At 37.2% G+C, this 19,211-nt stretch overlaps 3 protein-coding genes across 4 annotated transcripts; all 3 read left to right on the forward strand.

Moving 5' to 3' along the window:
- The first annotated feature begins 18 nt into the window (after positions 1-18).
- LOC311080697 (scavenger receptor cysteine-rich type 1 protein M130-like) lies at positions 19-9,308 on the forward strand. Its single transcript, XM_084110790.1, has 18 exons — positions 19-197; positions 310-624; positions 1,016-1,333; positions 1,455-1,778; positions 1,852-1,935; positions 2,027-2,344; positions 4,128-4,418; positions 4,533-4,610; positions 4,786-5,100; positions 5,204-5,413; positions 5,512-5,595; positions 6,157-6,216; positions 6,384-6,440; positions 6,565-6,639; positions 6,793-6,855; positions 6,988-7,044; positions 7,688-7,750; positions 7,832-9,308. The coding sequence occupies exons 1-18, from the start codon at positions 140-142 to the stop codon at positions 7,909-7,911; spliced, it is 2,850 nt and encodes a 949-aa protein (XP_083966916.1). The 5' UTR covers positions 19-139; the 3' UTR covers positions 7,912-9,308.
- Positions 9,309-11,404: 2,096 nt separating this feature from the next.
- On the forward strand, positions 11,405-16,506 carry LOC311082211 (scavenger receptor cysteine-rich type 1 protein M130-like; the record flags this gene model as incomplete). Its single annotated transcript, XM_084112945.1, has 4 exons — positions 11,405-11,460; positions 13,344-13,666; positions 13,777-13,985; positions 16,498-16,506. The coding sequence occupies 4 exons, from the start codon at positions 11,405-11,407 to the stop codon at positions 16,504-16,506; spliced, it is 597 nt and encodes a 198-aa protein (XP_083969071.1).
- On the forward strand, positions 15,277-19,184 carry LOC311080724 (uncharacterized protein). Of its 2 annotated transcripts, XM_084110836.1 has the most exons (5): positions 15,277-16,975; positions 17,255-17,347; positions 17,507-17,884; positions 18,446-18,546; positions 19,054-19,184. In XM_084110836.1, exons 1-4 carry the CDS (start codon positions 16,708-16,710, stop codon positions 18,502-18,504), a joined length of 798 nt encoding a protein of 265 aa, XP_083966962.1. In that variant the 5' UTR covers positions 15,277-16,707; the 3' UTR covers positions 18,505-18,546; positions 19,054-19,184. The 2 variants fall into 2 exon arrangements, with proteins under 2 accessions (XP_083966962.1, XP_083966961.1); XM_084110835.1 differs by lacking the exons at positions 18,446-18,546; positions 19,054-19,184 and having other exon boundaries at positions 17,507-18,016.
- Positions 19,185-19,211: the final 27 nt, after the last annotated feature.

Raw genomic sequence — 19,211 nt, forward strand, 5'->3', positions numbered from 1 at the left:
ACAGTGAGTGTCATTGGCAGCTGTGAGAGTCTCTCTCTCTTTAGGGGACTGACAGGAGCCAGTTTCTTCAGTGTGTTTGAGGGAGCAGAGGAGAAACTTGTGCTGCATTCTGAGCTGACGAGTGTGTGTCGAGCAGAAGATGAAGAGCTGTCTGATGCTGATGTTTCTGTGCTATATGGTAAAACTCAGCACCTCTGGTAGGTACATAAAGAGGTACTTTATTCTTTCATATGAGCTGAAATCATTTACATATAATGTTACACTTACATTGGTATATTCACTAGTTGTCTCCCTGTCGCTCATGTGTAGACAGTGTGAGTGTGAGGTTGGTGAATGGCAATAATCCCTGTGCTGGAAGAGTGGAGGTTCTTCATGATGGTCAGTGGGGAACAGTGTGTCATCGGGCCTGGGATATTGCTGATGCTGCAGTGGTGTGTAGAGAGCTGGACTGTGGGACGGCTGTAAAAGCAACATATGAAGCTCATTTTGGACAAGGATCAGGACCAATTTCAATGGCATATGTAGACTGTAGTGGATCAGAGACTGCACTGAAAGACTGCAGTTCAGATAGCCAATATGCACAGTACTGTAATCATGGTGAAGATGCTGGTGTCGTCTGTTCAGGTAAGCTTCCCCTCAACTTATCACATCACTCTTTCATAATTCTCACTCAAGCAATGTAATGTTTCTGTATGCTGGTGAGGACAAACTTCATCAGTGCCAATCTTATGAAACATGCAATCTGTTTAATTATTTTCTTCATGATATTATTTTTATCCCCAAATAGGCCTATGTAATGTCTTTTTTATTATTCACAGTCTGATTTGACAATCTTATTTACATTCTTTATTTAATGAAGATTATAAAATTACAGATGAAAGATAAAATGACAGATAAAATAAGTGCAGATTAAGTGAATTAATGAAATACAAAATGTCAAAATTGAATTAAGATTTTTCTAGTGTTCCAGGTGAATAAATTTGTTTAATTAATGATCTGTCTTTATAATTCAAAGACTCAGAGCGAAGACTTCGACTTGTGGACGGGTTTCACCTGTGTTCTGGGAGAGTGGAGATCCTTCGTACAGAAGGATGGGGCACAGTGTGTGACGCTGCCTTTGACCAGCAAGATGCAGAGGTTGTGTGTAGAGAGCTGGACTGTGGGGCTCCTGTACAGGTGCTGGGAGAAGATGCTTTTGGAAAAGGAAAGGGTCGAGTTTGGTCAGAGGAGATTCAGTGCAGAGGAAATGAGTCTCAAATAGACGACTGTTCACGATCATCTTCACAGATACACAGCTGTTCTCATGACAATGATGTGGGAGTGATTTGTTCTGGTTAAGTATAAACATTTGGCATTTATTTAGATAAATTACATACCTAATATACTGATGTTGTATTGCTCAATTATCTGGACTCTAGTTTCATGTTTAAATAAGCTGTCAGTTCTCTGCACAGGTTACACTGATCTCAGACTGGTCAATGGAATAAACGGTTCAGACTCCTGTTCTGGAAGAGTGGAGCTTCGGTTCCTCGATGAATGGGGCACAGTGTGTGATGCATGCTGGGATATGAGAGCTGCCAGTGTCCTCTGTAGACAGCTGAATTGTGGGATTGCTGTGTCTGTTGTGGGATCAGACTGGTTTGGAGAGGGAAGTGGTGAAATCTGGGCTGATGTGTTTGATTGTGGCGGGAATGAAAGAAAACTCTCAGAATGTTCCGTCTCTTCATGGAGTCGAGCTGAATGTTCTCATAGACGAGATGTTGGAGTCGTCTGCTCTGGTGAGTAAATTCACACCGTGATGTAGTATACATTTTAGATAAATACTGAATTACAAATAAATATTCTCTCCAGAGAGTGAAGCTCATCTGAGGAACTGCAGCTCTCCACAAACTCTCAACTGCAGCTCCACACAACAGCTGTCAATCAAAAACTTTGGTGAGAAAATCATCATCTAGGCAGATTCTTTAGTTGTTAATGATAAATAATGTTCATTTACAAGCACTGTTTTTCTCTCTCTGAATATCAGGTCGCGGGTCCATCAGGCTGGTGGGTTCTGGGGGAGACTGTGCAGGGAGGCTGGAGGTTTTTCACAGCGGCTCATGGGGGACAGTGTGTGATGACTCCTGGGATATTAAAGATGCCCATGTGGTGTGCAGACAGCTGCAGTGTGGAGTGGCCCTCAGTAACCAGCAGGTACCAGCCTGGTTTGGTCCTGGTTCTGGACCCATATGGCTGGATGAGGTGGAGTGTGAGGGGAATGAGACGTCCCTGTGGAACTGCTCTTCTCCAGGCTGGGGGAAACATGACTGTCAACACAAGGAGGATGTAGGAGTCGTGTGCTCAGGTGAACAGCAAACAATAAGTTAAATAGTAACTTGACGATATTTTAAAACATTTCAATAACCTATGTATGTGATCAAGTGTATTTATACATGTTAAATATACAAAAATACTCTGACATAGTTTTCTAAACTACTTGCACCGCAACACGACACTATGAATCTACAGCACTAACTGATGTTGTATTAACAAAGTTCGTGGGGAGCACGTTCAAATGATCTATCCAATCAGCATGAAACGGGGTCTATAAATACGTAGCCGACTCGCCTATGTTCCTCGACAGTGTTTTCTGTCTCCTCACACTTGGTTACTATCCTAACCAGAGATACGGGGGGAGTACTCTGGGTTCGGGCACATTCTGAGCTCAGAGCTCTCCCTCGGACAGCACGCCAAATACACATACGCTTTTACTCTATCTAATCATTTGTAAGTGTGAACAGAGTGCCACAAATGTAGTCTGATTTCCGAACAAATAACTCTAATGGTTTGGTTCTTTTTAGTGAATGAAAGCCATAAATCTTACAACTACTGACTGGATCAAAAGACAAAGTGTAAATAAAGAAACACATTATTGGTTAGTATTACAGTTTTGCTTTAAATTGCTTACACACTAAAAGTGGTATTTGAGCCCACTTAGAGAAACCATTCACTCATATACCTAATCTTCAGACCAAGTCTGCAAAACTGCAAGCACATTATCTGCTTTACACTCAGTTTGCATTTGTAAAACAAACTTTTTGCAAAATGCTTAACACAGTTCTCATTATTCAAAACTTGTGTTTTTCTTGTGTTATTTTAGAAAACACTGCCATTTAAATGGTACAATAATTTTCCGATTACCTACACCCAATGATCAGGTGTGAAAACATGAATTGATCACTTTGGATTCAAAATGCAATGTTTTTCAGAAAGAAAGAAATTATTTTTACCCTCTTTCATTTCTTTTTATAGTGTAAATATACCTAATTTGATCACTTAGAAATCAAAACTCAATTTTTGAGAAAGAAATACACTTTTGACCCTTGGATTTCTGTTTATTTTGTAAATATATACTGAATATGTCAATTCACATTTATTTCTGTAGCGATTTATATAATACAGATTGTTTCACTGAAGATTCACAATTGTAACAATTTTAAATTCTGCTGTAAAGCAGCTCTAACAAGCCATTAGTGTCATTATTCAGCTCAAGTCAGTTCAATAACTGTAAAGTTTATCGATTGAGCATACATACTGTATATACAGTATTTGTGCACATACATGTAAGTGTGATAAACTCCTGTACACTCCACTGCACTGAACAAGTTAAAGATACAATAGTTTTTTGTGTTTTACATTTTTCACATTGACTGCTTGCAGTTTTGCAGACTTGGTCTGAAGATTAGGTATATGAGTGAATGGTTACGCTAAGTGGGCCTCAAGTACAAAGTGTGTAAAACAATTTAAAAAAACTGTAATATAGATTTAAATGAAGTGTTTGCTTTTGCAAGAGATGTGTGATGTTTTGCTTCTTGTGTTCATGTTTTGTGGTTTTGTAAGTTTAAAAAAAATAAGTTTCAGAAATGTTGTGCAAGCGATTTTAAAAAAACTTAGTGTTTTATATATTTATACACTAATGCATGAATGTTTCCACATTTTTGTGGAAAAAAAATGTCCTCCATTTTATATATGTAAAGTTGAGACCAATTATTTCACTGTATGCCTCCTTATAAAAAGACAGTGAGAAGACATTAAAGAGTTAATTGTTTTAAATGCATTGATTCTCAATCTCATCCTTTTCCATCTAGAGTTTAAAGAGATCAGGTTAACTGAGGGCTGTGAAGGGAATGTGGAGGTTTTCTACAATGGATCCTGGGGTAATGTGTGTTACAACAAGATGGACAGAGACACAGCGAGTCTGATCTGTCAAGAGCTGAACTGTGGAAGATCTGGCAGTGAACCCAGTTCTTCAGAGGGACTGAAGTCTCATAATTGGCTTGATTATTTTAAATGTCGACGTCATGATTCCACTCTATGGCAGTGTCCATCTTCACCCTGGGGACAGAATGACTGTGAAGCGGCCGAGATCACCTGCTCAGGTAAGAAGATATTTAACTGATTTAAAAACGTCATGTTTGTTTCATTATAATTATTATTAATATTTATAATTTTTCTATTCAGTATTGAGTTAAATTTTAACGTTTTAATTTTAGAGGAGCAGACTCTTGAATCTCCTCGGAGTCGTCTGACATGTTCTACCTCAGAATCTCCTCACCAGAGACTGTGTTCAAGTAAGATAATTATAAGGATGTATTTTCTTTATTCACAGCATCTTGAATTATTAATATCTGAGCACTTGTACACTGAATCCACATTCCACATTCATAATTTGTCACAACATTAAATAGTCATAAAATGCATTGAAAAAGTATTGCTGGTCAGTGATGATTTCTGTGTGTGATTTAGATCATGTTCCTCTCAGACTGAGTGGAGGTTCGGGCCGGTGCTCTGGGAGGCTGGAGGTGTATCATAACGCTGTGTGGGGTTCAGTCTGTGATGATCTGTGGGACATCAGCGATGCTCAGGTGGTCTGCAGGCAGCTGGGTTGTGGAGCAGCACTGAGGGCTGATGGGAATTCAGTCTTTGGTGCTGGTGAAGGTGTTGTGTGGCTGAACAGAGTCGAGTGCAGAGGGAATGAGATTCACCTGTGGGACTGTCCTCTCTCCCTGAAGAAGCACACTGACTGCTCCCACAAAGAGCACGCTGGACTCACCTGTGCAAGTCAGAGCAAAACACTGAGCAATATTAGTCATTTTCACATCATTTTAGTGCTAATAACTGTGTATTTACATGATTTTTAATCTGTCTGTGTCTGTTTTGACAGATTTGACAGATTTGTCAGTGTCCATTACTCCTGCCACAACAACATCAGCTTCTCCTCCAGTTTCTCAGACAGTGCGCTCAACATCAGTCACTCCTCCACAAACTCCTCCAGTGTCTCTCTCTGTGCCTGTGGTTGTACTGGGAGTTTTGCTCTTACTGCTCTTAGTGCCACTGCTTATACTGATTCAGCAGAACAGAGTGATGAGGAGAGGTAGGAGAGATCCAGAGACTGTCATATTGTGTGTTATTCAGTGTGTGATCAGTCATGTGTTGTGAACTGACAGCAGGTTTGTCTGTCTACACTCACAGCTCTCTCTAAGAGGAGACACAGGACGACGACTGAGGCCGTTTATGAGGAGATTCATCACAGACACAATCACTTCACTCAGAGAGGTGAGACATGAGCCGTGAATCTTATTTAATATTATTAATAAAAGAGTCTGTCAGACACTTGATGTTCATCTATTATTAGTCCTGTTAAACCTCCGGCTCCTGTTAAACCTTCTCACAGAAAACCACAGAGCTGCAGGTGCATGTTTATGTGTGTGTGTGTGTTGTGGGTGTGTGTGTGTGTGTGTGTGTTGTGTGTGTGTGTGTGTGTGTGTGTGAGTGAGTGAGTGAGTGAGTGAGTGAGTGAGTGAGTGAGTGAGTGTGTTTCTTCCTGTATGTATTTTTAGTGGGTAATAAGGAGCGGTTCATATGTTTGTACGTGTGTGTGTGTGTGTATTTGTCTCTTCCTGTGTGTATTTCTGGAAGGCAGTGAGGAATGGGTTCATGTGAGGATACATGTGTGTTTGCTAATAGGCCTAACAGAAAACAAACAGAAAAAAACATGGGATTTCTGCCTCTAATGTTAAAAAATAAAATAAAGAGTTGTATGATCCAATGGAAATCCAGATTCAGTCTGTTTGTGATGATGAATATGTTCCTGACTGTTTTTCTCTCCTTTAACAGGAAGTCTCATCTCTGAAGAACTGCATTCTGGGTATGAAGATGCTGATGAGCTTCTCTCAGGTTAGACAGCAGAAGCGCATATTCATTCCACTCAAAATAATTTTCATTGAATTCAACCTAAATAAATAAATGTAATTAACAAATTCTATTAAATATTTGACTAATGACTCAATACCCTTTAAATTCTGCTGTTTGTCTATATATTAACATTCTGTTCTCCATTTTAGCAAAAGATTTCAAGACTGTATATTATGATGATGTCACCAACAACAGTGGCCTGAAAGGTCAGTGACCTTTTTAATTGATCACATGATTTATTACCAGATGATTAATAACTTAATGGTCTCATGACCTGCAAAAAGGACATATTTTGGCTTTTGTATCCAAACATATTCTGTGTTGATGCAGAAGAGATGAAGGAAATCACACCGGGATACTATGATGATGTCATCACTGATGGACTGAAACCAGATCATGAGACAGGTGTCGTTCTGTTATTCTATAATAGCATATATATATAATACTTAAACTATAAATACTTCAGTATATTAAAGTTATTTCTGTATATTAACGGATAATAAAAAAAAAGTTTTGAATGTCATTAATAATGCTTGTGATGAATGTGTGATTTTGTAGAAGACACTCCTGAGAGCTATGATGACGTCATCACCAGTGGACAGAACTCTTTCATCAAAAAAGGTGTTTTTTTATTGATTTTTTAAAAAATATATTCCTTTAAAATAAACCTCATAACTGATAATATTTTAAAATGACTGCCTTAATGTTTTTTAGCTTATATTTAACTTTTTGGGCTTATATTTGCACGTGTAGTTAACATGCTAGAGAATTATGACGATGTCATCATTAATGGACAGAGCTCGCAAATAGGTGGGTTGAACAGAACTACATTTTATTATCACCCTTACATGTTTACATGAGTATTAGACATGAGTTTTGTGTAATCAATACACTTAAAGGGAAAAGGGATTCAGGGACTCAAATAAGATAAAGATGTGTCCCAATTCAGAGGCTGCATCCTTTGAAGGCCCGAAGGTCAAAACGAGTGTTGTTAAATGGGACGGTCTACGGGAGATTGTTCTTGTCGCCTAGCAACTGTGACAGCGATGATGAGCGGCAGTAACGTTTGTACTGGACTTTTTTGAAAGTTATATTAAACTGTCCGAAACCAAAACAGGGTTCACAAACTGTCTAAATATGTTCACCATGGTCCATTTCTATATATAATAAAGAGTATAAACTATATATAATCACATCTTAGTAAGATATGTCAACATTTGAACCGCTTTAAAGTTTTTTAGAAAGATTTACTTTTCTATCATTAGATATTTGAGTAAGCTGAAACCCAATACTTGCATTTAAAAGTGTAATTTGGCAGTTTTCGAAAAACAAAATCCTGTCGTCACCGGAGCCTTGGAGCCGGAGTCAATCGGCCTTCATATGATGCAGCCTCTGATCGGGATGCAGTTTAAGTGTTTTATATTCTGATGTTTTTTATGTCATTCTTGATCAGAGGGAGTTCAGGAGGACTATGATGATGTGATGAGTGTGAGTGAAGATGTGAGAAACCTGTTAGGTAAGTTATTAAGTTCATAGTTCTTCATTTAAAATATGAATCTGATTACAACATGAATTAAGATTTTGTTTTTAATAACAGATTATGATGATGTGGAGGAGGAGTCAAAAAAAGGAGGAGGGCCATTCGGCTCAATGACCGCGCCAGTTCAAGAAATTTGAAAACTTAAAAGTTTGAGTGAAATTGCTATTGATATATCAAATCTAAGGTTTTTATGGTTTTTTTTTATTTATTTTTTTTTTTATTTAAATTGATATGCCTCTGTGAGATTTTGTATTGTTTATTATGGCCTTGTAGTAATAATACAAACAACAGTGCCTTTTCTGCTAAATTACCAACAAAAAATGTGATGTAAAAGCCTCACCATGGTGACAGCATGTAGGCCTACTGTACTTTTTATGAGTGAAAAATGCACACACAAAAAAAAAACATTTGCATTTATTTTGGATGCATTAAATAACTTTTATAATAAACCTGCTAAAGAATTGATCTGTATCAAATATTATTATTTTATGTGGTCAGGTGTGTTTTAACCATAATAAATATGCATATCACTTGTCATTTTACTTTTAAATCCATTCTCAGGCTGTAGATGAATGTGAAATGTGAAGGTAACCCATAATCTCAATTTTTCCCCCAAGTTAGTGCACACACATTAGCAGTAATGAACACACGCTGCAAACCGTGGACACACACTCGGAGCAGTGGTAATCTTTTTGCTGTGACACCTGGGGAGTGATTGGGGTTTAGGTGTTTTGCTCAAGGACACATCACTCGTTTCCTGTCGGTATTGAGAATCGAACCCACAACCTTTTGGGTTATCTGTCTGACTCTCTAACTATTAGGCAACGACTGCTCAACAAAGTGAAAGTGACATGTTAAGGCAACGTATGTAACCCATACTCGGAATCAGCATGAACTTATCCAAGTAGTTAGTGCACACAGACACACACATTTGTTTGCTTTAGGCTATATAGGGCTATGTGTAAGTCAACAATCTGTAACACGTTTAAAATGTGTATTTATTCTCTATAAACCATATGAATCACTTTATAATAACTTTACCACTATATTATGAGTTATTAATGCTCAACAACAGAACATTAGGACCCCGTGCAGCCCATGCATCGTCAAAAACTACAAACCGAAAAAAATGCAGTACCTTTGTGAGCCATCACGGCAATTTCATCTATACTCCAGTGTTGCAGCCAATAATGAAAGCATGGTAATGTCATTCTAGTTTTTGGTACTTTTAGTATTATTTTGTTTAAAAATTTATGGCGTTATTTTTTAGTCAAAAGTTATGAGCGTGTAAGACATGCTCACGAGCACATTATGTTATTTCACACGCGCAAAAATGAACCTTCAGCTGGCATGATAAAAGTACTCGCGCACAAATTCAACAACCGAGAGGTGTACAGGTAGCTGCGAGCGAGCGCCTGGCATACTCTCATAGGTTAACTCTGCTTGTACAGTGGAATCCTGCTCGCGCGCAGCGGGCTTCTGCTCGCGGAATGCTGTTTTGCTCGCGCAGTGGATTTCTGCTCGCTCAGCTGATTTCTGCTCCCTCGAGTCTACATGACTTTTGACAATTTTGGGGCGGAAACCAAGGAGGGCACTGACCCTCTTATGATTGGTCACTTTCATCATGGAAAATCTTGGGAAATCCTAACCCCGCCCACCTTCTGACGCAGCGCGCGTCACTCAGCACGCTCTGCTACTCCGGTTATCTCTGTGTATATTTTAGGCAACGAAATATGTGATAAAACACCATACTAACTATTTTCGTTTTCATTTAAAGAAATCTTAAACATGATAGCCACACAAATGTGGTTCATGCAACGCGTATTGATTATATTCACTGCACATAACGTTTGCCTATTTATAAAAAAAACAAAATATAAAACACAAACCTGCCTCTTTTCGTTTTAAATATAATATAAAAACATTAAACATTTTAATATGGCCCAGGCAATATGTGCATTTGTACTAAACAACAGATTTTGCAGTAAACAACATTACAGTTTTTAAATTTTTAAATACAATTATTACAATTTAAAATGACAAAACTCACCCAGTCTCTTTGTGTTAAATTTCAGTTTTATCAATATTAGCCATGATAAAAGTATAAGTAAAAGGTATAAGAAGCTATACAAATAAAGCAAACAATTCAGTCAAAGCAAACAATTCATCCTAAATTGTTAGGATAAATAATAATCTGTTAATATACTGCAGTCAAAGGTTTGTAAACTTGAGTAAAATTGTACTGACACACAACAACTGGGGCTCCTGTACCAGTTAAAGAGTCCGGCGATGTTCGCCACCAGAAACATCTCATAGTCATTTTACTGCCACCCATAGGAATAGATCGGTATTGCAGTATTAAACACACAAGTGAAGCTGCAAACTTGGTCGAGTATTCCTAAATGATGAACTGGGGAAAGGCATATGTATATATATATATATATATATATATTTTTTTTTTTTTTTGTCTTTTTAAAATCATTATAATATTTTTAAACAAAATTCTCTTTTCCTTACACTCTTTTGTGAAATAACATTTACTGTGCACTTGAAGAGTATGACAAGCATATAGGCTACTTCTGGATATATTATAGTAGTTAAAAAGAATCTTTAAAACAGCACATTTGATTTCTGTTTGTATCCAACTAATATTTCTAAACATGGACCCAAAGTGAGAAACATGAAGCAGTTAGTTATCAGTGTTTGTATTTGTATATCTGCAAATGCTGTGCTTTGATGCTGTAAATAAACTGGAATGTTTTCTGAAATCAGTTTCCTGTATGAGTGACTGTCTCCCCTCTATCTTGCATGTTTCTCCCCAGTTAAGTGTCTCTATAAGGTGGAGGAGGAGTCCTGTTCATCAGTGTTGACGTGCTTTTAATAAATATGGTGAGAATCATAAATACGTCTTCTGATTTGTCAGTGAAACTGTTTGATGATTTCCTCTCTTCTGTCTAATAAGGTAAAAGTGACTTTGATTGGCTTGTTGTTTGGTGATTGTAGAGCCTTCTGTCTCTGTCTCTCTTGAACCTTTCACTTCTGAGCTGATCAAGAAGAGTGTATGATCAGTGAAGATGGAGAGCTATCTAACACTCATTTTTTGTCATCTTTGATCAGACTCGCCACAGCTGGTACGTACACACACACACAGGATCATTATGTGTGAGTTAATGTAGTGACTGACTCTGTGTTAGTTAGGAAATGGTCATAACACAAGTTCCACTTTTGTATGTGTAATATTTGAATTAATATAAATGTTAATTTATTTCATGGTTATTTTCTCTGTTAATCTGTTTTGCTGACTTAAAGTCTGTTGTTGTTTGTCTTCTCACTGTGCATTATATATACAGTAAATCATTCTGTATCTTGTCTGCAGGAAATGTGAGGCTGGTGAATGGTAATAATTCCTGTGCCGGTAGAGTGGAGGTTTATTATAGAGGAGAGTGGGGAACAGTGTGTCATGATTATTGGAGTTTGACAAACACTGCAGTGGTGTGTAGAGAGCTGGGATGTGGCAGTACTTCAACAATGTGTGTTGCTCACTTTGGACCAGGATCAGGACAAATCTGGATGGATAATGTGAGATGTAGTGGATCAGAGTCCTCAATATTCAATTGCTCAAAATTAGAAATGGGTGAACATGACTGTAGACACAGTGAAGATGTTGGGGTGATCTGTTCAGCTAGGTTGGTTTTCTGTCTAGATTTCAACATCAAATGTATTTATTCTATTAAAAATATGTACTAGATTTTAAAATTAATGTTCATAGTTAATAAATAGTGGAAACCAACAAGTGTTATAACACAGTTTAACTGATTAGAACCGATCTATCGGCTCAATGTTATATCAATCATACTGTACATGACCACTATCTTGATGTGACAGTAGAAGCTGCAAGACTGTGTACAAATATAAAAAATCTACATGACAGTAACAAATTTCGAAGTCAAAATTTTGTTTTATGTTGTGATCAGGTTAATGCATGTTTAATGAGAGTGCATGCATGACCTGAATCAGCAAACTCTCTTGTTTAATTTCATATACAAAATTTACTCTAAATGTTAAACACTTTCACCTTTATGTTAAAAATAAACCAGAAATTGAAAAATAAATTAATGTACAATATTAAAACTGATGTTCTATTAGTATTACAGCTCACCAAATGCAGGGCTGGACAAGTCAATAGCGGTGTAACAATACACTGATGTGACGATTCAGCTTGATACACAATACTGAATACTGAATCTAATACTTTAAACAAAGCCAAAATGGACTAAATATTTAACAAAAAGTACTGCAAGATGATAAATTCGGTATAGCATAATGAATTTACTTGAATAGGCTTACTTGGCCTTTCTCCCCTATTCACAGAGCAACGGTGACACCATTAAAATCTTAGAAATAATAAAAATTTAAATATTGTAAATATAAAATTTTGTATTTTATTAAATTATTTATTTATTTTTTAATTGATTAATAATAATTAATAAACATGCTAGATCAAATGTGTGAACTTCTGGGTTAATCATATTTGATGCTACATTAAATAAATCTAAACTTTGATTTTGGCTGAACTATAGCCTACTGTTGCCGTGTACAATACATTGTCGCTATGGGTGATAAATATTGTTTTTGTATTGTGATACATTGTGACACAATATATTGTTATAGTCAACCACCTAGGGTGCCAAATGAAGGACCAGTACTGACACAAATGTTACTCTAGACTGAAACAACAGCACTCTTTGTTCTTGACATTACTCTAAATAGTTTACAATAAGTTGAAGATTTCAAAACAGCTTTTAATTTTGAGCAAGTTTAATTCTGCCGCAAAAAAATCTCTCACTTACGAAACATTATAAGCAAAACACTCCATGGTCTCCCTTGCGAAAAAGTAATATATTCAAGTGTGCTATTAGTACAGTTCTTTATTACTAAAAATAAGAAAGTATACTTCCTGTCTACTTTTTATGTACTTCTCAGAAAAATACTTAAAATTGCAATTTAGTCCCAAGCAGTATTGAAATACACTTACAATTTTGTACTAGTACATCGATATTAGTATTCTAGATAAAGTACACTGTAAAAAAAATTGCTGTAGTTATGCAGCTGTTTGCCAGTAACTTACTGTAGATTTAAATTGATGTTATTTACTGGCAACAGTTTGTTCAAAGTTAAATGAACATTAAACATTAACAAGTCTTTGTCTTTACAGAATAAAACTATAAAATAACAATCTAATGCAAAGCATTCTGGGAACCAGAAATCTTCATCAACCTTTTTCTGTTTTTTTCTGGGATTTTGGTTCCCAGAATGCTTTGCATGAGGCTGTTATTTTAGTTTTATTCTGTAAAGATAAAGACTTGTTAATGTTTAATGTTCATTTAACTTTGAACAAACTGTTGCCAGTAAATAACATCAATTTAAATCTACAGTAAGTTACTGGCAAGCAGCTGCCAGTAATACTGTAATTTCTACAGATTTTTTTTACAGTGTATACTTAAAAATATACTTGAACTTTTCTTTACTTTTTTATTTTGGGGATTTTTTTAATGTCTTGATATTTTAGATGGCTTGTTATCATAATCATTTCAGGCATCAGGCTGGTGGGAGGTTCTCGCTGTTCTGGAAGACTAGAGTTGCCTCATGGAAACACCTGGTACACAGTGTGTGACGCTGCCTTTGACCAGCAGGATGCAGAGGTTGTGTGTAGAGAGCTGGACTGTGGGGCTCCTGTACAGGTGCTGGGAGAAGATGCTTTTGGCAAAGGAGACGCTCAGATGTGGACACAAGAGATTCAGTGCAGAGGAGACGAGTATCAGTTTGCTCTCTGTCCAATGTTACCTTCACACAATTGTTCCCATGACAACGATGTGAGCGTTGTATGTGCTGGTAGGTGAATGATATGAACTATACAAGTATGGACATAAAATCATTGAGTAATATTGTACAACAATTGTTTTTCTTTTTTCTCTATCTTTCTCTGCCCTTTTTACCTTCAGAAACAGTGCGATTAGCAGGAGGTAAGAGTTCCTGTGCTGGTAGAGTGGAGGTTCTTCATGATGGTCAGTGGGGAACAGTGCGTGATGTTGGTTGGGATATGTCTGAAGCTGCAGTGGTGTGTAGAGAGCTGGGATGTGGAGAGGCTTTAAGTGCACCAAAGGGTGCTCACTTCGGAGAAGGATCCGGCCAAATCTGGATTTCTGATTTAGTGTGTACTGGATCAGAGTCTACATTGATGAACTGTAGATTCATTGGATGGGGAATAGACACTAATCATACTGAAGATGCTGGGGTCGTTTGCTCTGGTAAGCTTAGCTCATCCACGCTTATTTCATAATTACTAACCTTTTTTCCCAAAGAATTCCAGGATAAATACAAATTTTCTCACCACATTGAATGTTACATCAGGTGGTTGTTTGGTTGTCTGTGTGGGGTGAAGTAATCTATTATGTGACGTGCTGAATTACTAGATGGAAAGTACATGAAGCAAATTGTGCGAACGAAACACAGGGTGTTATTAAAATGCGTGTAGTCTATGAAATGCTCAACCTTTGAACAATATATTATATTGTTCAAAGGTTGAGCATTTCATAGACTACACGCATTTTAATAACACCCTGGGTGCATTTATCTTACTAAAGTTTTTCTCCCCTGTTATTCATTAAATGTGACCCTGGATCACAAAACCAGTCTTAATTCGCACGGGTATATTTGTGGCAATAGCCAACAAAACATTGCATGGGTCAAAATTATAGATTTTTCTTTTATGACAAAAATTCATTAGGATATTAAGTAAAGATCATGTTTCATGAAGATATTTTGTAAATTTCCCACCTTAAATATATAAAACATTTATTTTTGTGAGTGGATGCAGCATAATCGCCAACAGAAATGTACAACTTTAAAGGCGATTTTCTCAATATTTCGATTTTTCTGCACCCTCAGATTTCAGATTTTCAAATCAACACAGTCTCACTCCCTACACGTCAAATGTCTGACGCATGGTCCAGGAACCCTGGCGTCATTTTTTAACGCACTGGGTATACCCTTGGCGTCATTTTTCAACGAGCAGGGTAGTCCTATAGATTGAACCGGGGACGTTCAACGTTGAAATTTGACGTCTTGGGTAAGCACACCACAACATGTTGTCTGCCATTACAACAAGACTATACTACAAAAATAAAAATGAATAGGCTACAAAAAAACGATCTATGCCAGGGCGAGTCAAATGGCGGCCCCCAGATAATTTGTATCTGCCTCTCCAACTGGTTTTTGATGTTTTAAAACCCTCGCAATCTGATGTCAAAGGTTTAGCGCGTTCATCAGCGGTGAGTTTAACAACGCACATGGTGTGCAACCGCATTCAGCGGTGAGTTTAACAACACTCAATTTAATGATCGATCTAAATTATGCCAGGACGAGTCAAATGGCGGACCCCCGATCATTTTTATCTGGCTCTCCAACTGGTTTTGATGTTTAAAAACCCTCGCAATCTGATGTCAAAGGTTTAGCGCGTTCATCAGCGGTGAGTTTAACAACGCACATGGTGTGCAACCGCATTCAGCGGTGAGTTTACTCCTTTAACTAAAGCATGCTGGATAACAGATTTTTATCGGATTTTTTTATTTATTTTAATAAATATAATATGCTACGATTGTGTTCAATTAATCAGTTTATTTATATATTTTTTTGTTTATTATTAAGTCCTTTAAAACAATTACGCTGACGTCACCGGGTTATCCCAAAGTTCATTGCGATTTTCCTCTCGGTAAGTACGGTACATTAATATACATGGATCTATTATTCTTACATTTACACATCTAAAACTGTTGAATCAGGACAATAAGTTGTGTTTAGAAACTTTAGTTTTGTAAGGTGGCCATTTCTTAGGACGATTATGATAGAATAAGACATTATAAACATACAGTTTTCTGCACCAAATGTGCAGGCTAGCAAAATTAACGTTAGCTAATTAAATTCAAGTTAATTTTTGTCGCATACAATCATTTAACGTTAACTTAAGGTACGACTACGATCATAGGGGAATATAAGATTGCTACAGAAAACCAGCTAATAGCCATTTGCTAGTTATTTAATAATTAATTGTGTTAAATGTGATTAATTAGGTAGGCATAATGAGACATACTGTAACTTAACTTAAGTGTTAGCTGTAATGTATGTCTGCGTTGGGATTCTTGCGGTTGTGTTGCTCTTTGCCCCCTGTTCTGTGCCCATTTATACATATAGTAGTGTAACTTATAACTGTGCTAATGAAAGCATGGACATGAAAATAAAAAAAGCACATTAAAAAATTAAATCTGTGTTAATTAAAGCTAGTTTTCTAAACTACTATGGCTGCTGAGGGAAGTTTTTGATTAAAATAATCACAGGGAAAAGGAAGTGATCCAGTTAAAAAAATGTGTTTCCTTGTACAAAAGTATAATTAATAACATAAACAGATCATAAAATGGTATTGGTTATCAGCCAAAATGGCATTTTGTATGGTTGGTATCAATATCAGCCAGCCTTCAGTGTCAAGATTAGTCTATTCTGGCCTAATATTTACTATAAGCACCCACACCCCATCACATCCCAAAGCATGGGCAAACTAGAGATCAACATTTTCTCAAATTATTAAACCTTTTAGTTATTCAGTATTTATGTAGTAGTATGTAGCCTGATCTTCAAATTTGAATTTATATTCTTCCCCTTCTCAACAGGTCCCCTAGTCCCTTCATCATTTACTTTAACTCCAGCTTCATTACAAAGCAAAAACAAAGGCACTTTTAAGAGCCACATTTGTCTAGTTAATTGTTGTCCGTCTCTCTGTTTCTCTGTTGTTCTTGCTCTTTTGCTCTTCCCCTAGACACCCCTCCCCTTCCTTTTATTGTTGTGTTGTCAGTGTGTTGTCTTGTTTGTCCTTGTTCACCATGAGTGAACCAAATGATTCCGATGTCGATCAGGTCCTTAAGGAGCTTGATGAGCTTGTTGGTCATTCTAAATTAAATTATGAACTCCAGAACTTGGAAGGTTTCATCAATAAGATGCAGGGAGAGCAGGAGGCAACACCATCCACCAGCCATCAACCTGTCCAGAAGGCTCCACCATCTACTAGCCATCAATCTGTCAGGTGGCTGAAGAGAGACAGTGATGGAAATGTTGTCTATGACAAACCAAGATCATCTCGAAATAAAACGGGTCAGTTTTCTTTTTTCAGTCATAATACTTAAATGAGAACTCCTGTGGTTTTCCACATATATCTAAAATGGAGATATAGATTGTTTTACCACTGGGATTGAATACATGAATGTGTCATGTGTCTTGTATGATATTTTATTACATACTCATCCAAAGTGGTATAGACAACGACATTGGGCCAATAAAAATTTGTATCATTCTGTGAAATAAAATGAGCTTGTCAGAATCTATGGAATTGTAATGGTGTAAGGTTGATTTGGGTTTTATTTTCTGCTACAGCTAGTCACCGCTACAGTCGTAAGACAGGTGCTCATACTAGAATGTTGGACAGCAGCGTTGAGATAACTAACTACTGTCCACATAACACTGTTGGTATGTCCTTTATTTTGTCTCTATTAGTTTATTGTTTATAGATTCTAATAATTAAAATGTAAATTACATATTTTTGCAACAGAATAATTGACAGCATACATGTTGCACACTTTGATGGTGTAGAAAATGGATTTTAAATATGATGTACTATTTTAACAGAGACTTTCCTTGAAGAGCTAAACCACTCACAGGATGATGACTTGGATGATCAGGAAACGGCACCAGCACCACCACGAGCTTCCTCAGACTGGTCTACTCGAAAAAGTCTCCTCTCAGACATGTGGGAGAAGGAGAGACCCTGTCTGGTGAATACCATGGTGGCACAACAAAATGCAACAACTCAGATCTGCCAACAATGTGGCAGTCCAGCTGCTGTCCGTTGTCGTGACTGCCGACCACAACCCTTCTTCTGTGCTGATTGTGATGTCAGTATACACCGAAACCACGTGTTCCACAACAGGGATGCAACAATAGCTGGATTCTTTCAGCCATTGCCTCCAACAACCTGTGTCGTGGAGAGGGCTCTTTCCCAGTGTGGTAAGCTGTATTTCTTTTTTTTTTGTGTACCATTTAGCGCTGCACAATTTTTGCAATTGTAATTGCAATATGATCCAACGCAACTGCCTAATGATAATAATCTGCAAATAATCATGCATAGGTACATTTGTGACATTTGACTTTTATATTCACTTCATCCTCCTTGACTGTGCCACTTCTGGTTGGTGGGTGTGTGTAGTGCATGAAGGGTCCAACAATTCTGATTGGTGAACTTCAGTCGGAGATTAAAGAGACATTTGGAATATTGAACTGAATCATTCACATTCAAAAATCATATTGGAAATGGTAATCGCTTTATCTGTCAGAAAAAGCACAGTTATAATACTCAGCCCTAGTCTCATTCTCAGTTTATTTAAATAACTTCACAGTATAATAGGCTTCATAGGAATCTTTTGAGTACTTTCTCTGAAACACAAGTAATGACCTTCTATCTTTTTGCTTTTCAAATCATTGATTTTTTTTTAATGATAATAGAATAATTCCCAGTTAGTACATAGGATGATACATGTCTTTAATCCCTGCATATGATGTGTCTTTCAGTGTGTATTTTGCCATTGGAGATGCCGAGAAAATATGTAGTTGTGCTACGGGATCGTTGAGTGTCAACACAGGAAAAGTTGTTGCTGTGGTTACAATGAATGGTAAGAATAAAATGAACTTGAGGGAACATTCAGATCAAGTGGCTGTAGCGTCCATATCACATTCTGGGCAAAGTTTATTTAGATATTCACAAACATCTGAAGTAGCCCAGTGGTGACATCTTCTTCTGTCATGCTTTCAATTTCAAGCTTCAACAATAGAACAGCTGGAAAGAATTGAAACCACGTAAACAACACTGTCAGTAGGCTGCTTAAACCCCTTTTTTAATTGCTGCCTAACAGAACAACCAGCTGAACTATAATTACATACTCTACTTTCTCATTTGTATATGTTGTTTTACGCACATTTCATTTGCGGAAGTGCAGTGAATTATCTGTTCCTCCCGCACCAGCAAATACACCTGTCTCATCCCGGCCAGTCCTGCATAGAGCTTTCAAAACCTGTCACGCACTGCAGTCTTTTGTGTCGGGACATGCGGGGGGGACCCTTTTGTTCCCAGTGCATTTGTCAGATTTATGCATAATACAATGTGTTCTTTATTTTTCCAGGAAGATATGATCTCAGTATGCCTGAGATGAAATGCGAGGCATGCAAAGCCACTTGGAGCGCTGGAGTGGATGACTTGGTCCGCAATGACTACTGGCCGGCTACCCTTCACTTTTCCACAGTGTACGCTACAGATGTGTTTTGTTCATATGTAGAGTTG

This window comes from Abramis brama (genome assembly GCF_963993115.1).
Source record: "Abramis brama genome assembly, chromosome: 4".
Classification (NCBI taxonomy): domain Eukaryota; kingdom Metazoa; phylum Chordata; class Actinopteri; order Cypriniformes; family Leuciscidae; genus Abramis; species Abramis brama.

Coding starts and splice junctions, on each gene's coding strand:
- LOC311080697 (XM_084110790.1), top strand. CDS start 140: ATGAAGAGCTGTCTGATGCTGATGTTTCTGTGCTATATGGTAAAACTC. Junction 5,101..5,203: donor CGCTGGACTCACCTGTGCAA/GTCAGAGCAAAA, acceptor CTGTTTTGACAG/ATTTGACAGATTTGTCAGTG. Junction 7,751..7,831: donor AGATGTGAGAAACCTGTTAG/GTAAGTTATTAA, acceptor TTTTAATAACAG/ATTATGATGATGTGGAGGAG.
- LOC311080724 (XM_084110835.1), top strand. CDS start 16,708: ATGAGTGAACCAAATGATTCCGATGTCGATCAGGTCCTTAAGGAGCTT. Junction 16,976..17,254: donor ATCATCTCGAAATAAAACGG/GTCAGTTTTCTT, acceptor TTTCTGCTACAG/CTAGTCACCGCTACAGTCGT. Junction 17,348..17,506: donor CTGTCCACATAACACTGTTG/GTATGTCCTTTA, acceptor CTATTTTAACAG/AGACTTTCCTTGAAGAGCTA.